The following is a 4,864-nucleotide window of genomic DNA, read 5'->3' as shown; positions in this document are numbered from 1 at the left end:
AAAGGAGCAGGTCAAAATTCTGACTTCAAAATTCTGATTTACAAAATTCTACTTTTTTTCTATTCTGTCTTTCAAAATTCCGCTTTTCAAATTTCTGGTTTTCAAAATTCTGCCAGTATTTTTTTTTTTTTAAACAAAATTCTGCAAATTCTGCTTTTTTTTTAAGGCATATGCGTTTACTATACCAAAATACAACTTAATTTTTTTTTTAGGTTGGTATTTGTTTTAGTGCTTGCTGTTAAACCATCACAAATAAATTTTCAAACAGCTTAGAGTACTCACTTTCTTATAACTCACATTTATACGAGTATACCGTTGAAAACTAATTTATAGAAACGATGTTGTGTGGTAAAGTATATTCCTTTTCTTATATAATGTTTTTAATATCAATTTTTATTTGACTTATTAAATAATGTTTAATTACACTGGTCAACAAGGTTTTTGCCACAAGAACCAAAATATACTTTTCTAGTAGTTTTGGATGTGCTGAACTCGAAACTGAAGTCAGAAATTTTTTATTGGCCTCCGTTTTTGAAATATTACCGTTAGAAAATGCCAAAAAACGTCATTTTGGCTGTTTTCGAGGTTATGTTTTTATGTGGGGTAATTCATTGTGAATAAATTTGTAACGGTGTCTATAAGAACTGGTCTTATTCTTTCAAAAAATGTTTAAATTTAAATTTTGAAAAGCAGAATTTTGAAAAACAAAATTTTAAAAAGCAGAATTTTGAAAGCAGAGTTTTGACAAAAGAATTTTTACCCCGGCAGAATTTTGACCTGTTTATCAATTTACACTGAGGGAAAAGCCACCATAAAACAAAGTGAAATCAATAAAAAACACATTGATTTAACTATTAATCGGAATGATTTTGCGTTGAAAATGGACATTTTAAAATCAACGTAGAAAATAGGTTAATTTTTGATGGTTTCGTATCTTAAAGTCACATAAATCAAAGTAGTTCAACTTTGAAAAAACGACGTTTCAACTTCAATTTATTTTTTCCCTCAGTGTAATAACACTGTAAATGGTGTATGGCTTTCCAAAATTAATTTTCGCCTACCTGTTCCTACCTGTTGTGCCTCCAAAGAATTTTCATTTTTGTACTACTCGTATTTGTAGTTCCTCTATATTTTTAAACAATTTATTGAATTTTCTTCTAGAAACACCATCAGTAACAATACAATGTAAATCCAACTGTAACCTAAACAATAAATTAGGTATAGAAGAAAATCCAGAAGTTTCCACATCATCTTCCTTTCTTCCAAAGATTTTCAAGAAACCTGAAAATTTCAAAAACAGTCAACTAATCAAAACCAAACCACAACAATCAACCTACTCCACCATTGTTGAAACCAACAAATTAAAAACATCAATTTTTTTTTCGTATCAATAAAAAACAAAGAAACCTTTATTTACAATTTTTTCTTTTTTTGTCTATATTAAATAATTAATAAGATTTTTTTTATTTCATTTTGTTTTGCTTTCCATCAATTTTTTTTTTTATTAATAAATATCTCTGTCATAATAAATCTTATAACCTAATTAAAGTTTATATCTATTCAAAAAATTCAATTCATAATATTTACAATTTTCGACAAAGAATTTTATAAAGAAATAAAATTAAAAAATTAAGTAAAAAAATAATAAAATAACAAACAATAAAAAAGTTAATAGAGATTATACAAATATGGGTTGAATTTTGTAAATGTTTTTTTTGTATTTTTTTTTTTTTATTATATTTTTTTTGTAAATGACAATGAACAATTTTTTATTATATATTTTACAATTTGTATGTAATTTTTTTTTGTTAATTTATTTATACAATTTTAATGAATTAAAAATTTACAATCTATTTTTCTTTTTAAACTTATACAACTATGCACATTTAAAAACAAATTAATTTATATTTATAATTTTATTTAATAAATAAAATACTGTTCCTCGTGTGTTTTTATCTATATATAAATTTTTGTTTTTTTTTTTTATATAAACTACAATCTTAAATTTAAATATTTTTTTTTATATTTATATTTTTTGTTTGAAGAACCACATTCAATAATCACTTTTGCACAAAGGGTTTGTTTTTTACGACTTATTTTTTTTTTTTTTTGTTTTTTTGAGAATCCTTTGAAGTTGTACTAAATTAGAGCGAAATATTTTCGAGGGAGCTGTTATTTTTTTTTTTTTTTTTAATAAAGCACCGGCACTGGTCTTCTCAGCGAACTCTCCATCGAATCAACCATATTATTTGGCGTCATTGTACCCGGACTCGATCCAGGTGACGATGCTGTTGAGGTGTTATAAAGTCCATTTGTATGCGCCGCGTATAAAGAAGGTGCCGACATTCCACTGTAAATATTCGAATAGAAAGAACTCAAGGTAGTAGGTGGTAGTTGAGGAGCTTTTTGTGCTTCAAGGTGATGTTGTGATTGATTCGAAGCAGCTGCCGCCGCTGCAGCTTGTGTCTGATGTAATTTCGACAAGGCCAATGGATCAAATCCTCCAAAATACGGAACTGGATAGGGTTGTTCCAAATGATGTGATGGTGCAAAATACGGTGGAAGTTGATGGAAAGGATTATACGAACCCGCCGAACTGCCATTCATCTGTTGCTTTGCATTGCCGCCGGGACCCATTTGCAAACCTTGTGGACCAGCATGGAGTGGATTTTTGGGCTTCCTACGTGGGCGATATTTGTAATCAGGATGTTCCTTCATGTGTAAAGCTCGAAGACGTTTCGCTTCATCGATAAATGGTCGCTTATCAGTTTCGGCAAGTAATTTCCATTCGGCTCCAAGACGTTTAGAAATTTCCGAATTGTGCATTTTTGGATTATCTTTGGCAATTTGCCGCCGCTGTAATCGTGACCATACCATAAATGCATTCATTGGCCGTTTAATATGTCCATCTTGTCCCGGCGAAGTTGGATGATGTCCTCCTGAACCATTCACACTGCCAGTACTCGAATTCGGTGAGTGATTTTGCTGGCCAAGGGACATGTGATGATTGCCCATGCTGGCTGTTCCCATAATAGGGTTACCTCCATTGCTAGCACTGTGTCCGCCGACGGGTGAACCACCCATGGCGGCAGAAATTGCTGCCAAGCTGCCGCTTTGTGAGAAATGCATAACTCGCTTGATATCCATGTCGGAGGGGCTCAAGCCGGATTGGGGGGCATAGTCGCCGGGTGTGGGCATGTCCATACCGCCGCTCGACAGATGGAATCCATACTGTGGATGCGACGATAGGGTTGCCATTCTCGATAGATAAATTTTGGGTGAGTTTAAAAAACAACCGGTTAAAATTTTAAAAAATTGTTTTTTATCGTTTTTGTTTTAGTTTTTTTCAAACACTTTCGTTAAGTTTTTTTGATAGATAGATATTGTATCTTTTTACACAATAAAAACACTTGATAGGTAGTTTTTTTTTTTTAATCGATACAGTTTATCATCACGCACAAGTTGAATCTTTCAGATACAAAACAAGATAGATTGATAGATATATTGGGTGATTAATTTAGTTCTTTTTTTTCGTTAAGTTTATCTTTTTTTTATTTCTTTGATTTTTTTTTGTGGAATATAAGAAAGCAAAACAAACGAGAACAACTTAACTCGACAAATGTATCTCAGTGACTGACTTGACTGTGGAATAATTGATTCTGACACGATCACTGAGTTGGTTGAATGACTTGGTTTTTATCTTTTTTTCTTTATTTTGTATCTTTTACATATACACGATGGATTTAGTGTGTGTGTGTTTGTATGCAGGGGAATCCATCTCGGTTTTATTTTCTATGAGTAAGAGAGGGATGCTTTGAGGGTTGGGTTTACTATGAGGGAAAGAGCTGGAGAGATATCACAAAAAACCCACCCGACAAGAACAGGTAAGAAAAAAAAAAATAAAAACAACGAGTGTGTGTGATAGTATTTTGGTATTAGTGAGTATCTTTGTGGCTTTGTATTTGGAACCTTAGCAATTTTCAATACAAGAATGGCATTTTAAATGGCCTACCACTGTTTGGGGATTGTTTCTGTTGTGTTCAACCTTATTGTTTGAGTGTGTATAGAAAATAAAGATACAAAAGGGGTGTGTTCCTGTGTTTTCTTGTGTTCTCTGTGTTCTCGCATCAGTTGTGTATAGTTCTCACATACAAAAACATTTAATTTTTTTTTTTTATTTTGCTTTATTTTTATACACGTATCTATATAAAATACCAAGTTTCGATGAGAGTAGACGGGAATTATATGACGAACCAATCACAATTCATTATTGTTTTTTGGTGTGAAATGCTTTTATGTATAATGTATAAAAAAAACGGGATGTTAGGTTTATTATAAGTCCTCGGTATGAAACTGAGGTGGGGAGTTGTGGGAGGTAGGAATATAATCGTCCTGTTTAACTATTTCTAAACGCAGCAGGCAGGTTCTCTCATACCAAAAATTCTTAACTAAAAATGTATGTTTTTAAGTTGGAAACTTGGTGTTTTTTTTTTTTTTAGATGTTTTTGTATCTTTTTTTGTTTTGTGATTTAGTTGGTTGGTTGGTGTAGAGTAGGTATTTTTTGAGTGGGGAAGATGGTTTGTTTTTTTTTTTTTTGTGTATTTTGTTCTTCTGTTGTAGATATTATGATGAAATTTGCATATTTTTGTTTGTGTTTTTGTTTTTTTTTTTTTGTTTATTTTTTATCAATATGGTTGACTTTCAAATGGAATTTTGAATTTTTGTATCTTTGCAATTGACAAATGACAAGTGATTGGGTGAGTGGATTTGAGAGAATTGGATTGTTGGTTTTTTTTTTTTTGTTTTGTTTTTCTTTTATATTTATATTTTTTGGTTTTTTATTGTTTGCTAAATTAAATGGGA

General features: G+C 30.9%; 1 protein-coding gene across 1 annotated transcript; it reads right to left on the bottom strand.

Moving 5' to 3' along the window:
* Positions 1–1,946: 1,946 nt before the first annotated feature.
* On the bottom strand, positions 1,947–3,637 carry LOC129919591 (SOX domain-containing protein dichaete). Its single transcript, XM_056000533.1, has one exon. It carries the CDS (start codon positions 3,256–3,258, stop codon positions 2,191–2,193), a length of 1,068 nt encoding a protein of 355 aa, XP_055856508.1. The 5' UTR covers positions 3,259–3,637; the 3' UTR covers positions 1,947–2,190.
* Between the last annotated feature and the right edge of the window lie 1,227 nt (positions 3,638–4,864).

The sequence above is a fragment of the Episyrphus balteatus genome, chromosome 4 (genome assembly GCF_945859705.1).
Source record: "Episyrphus balteatus chromosome 4, idEpiBalt1.1, whole genome shotgun sequence".
Lineage (NCBI taxonomy): Eukaryota > Metazoa > Arthropoda > Insecta > Diptera > Syrphidae > Episyrphus > Episyrphus balteatus.
Note: the sequence above shows the minus strand (reverse complement) of the source record. Positions and strands in the feature narration are given on the sequence as shown.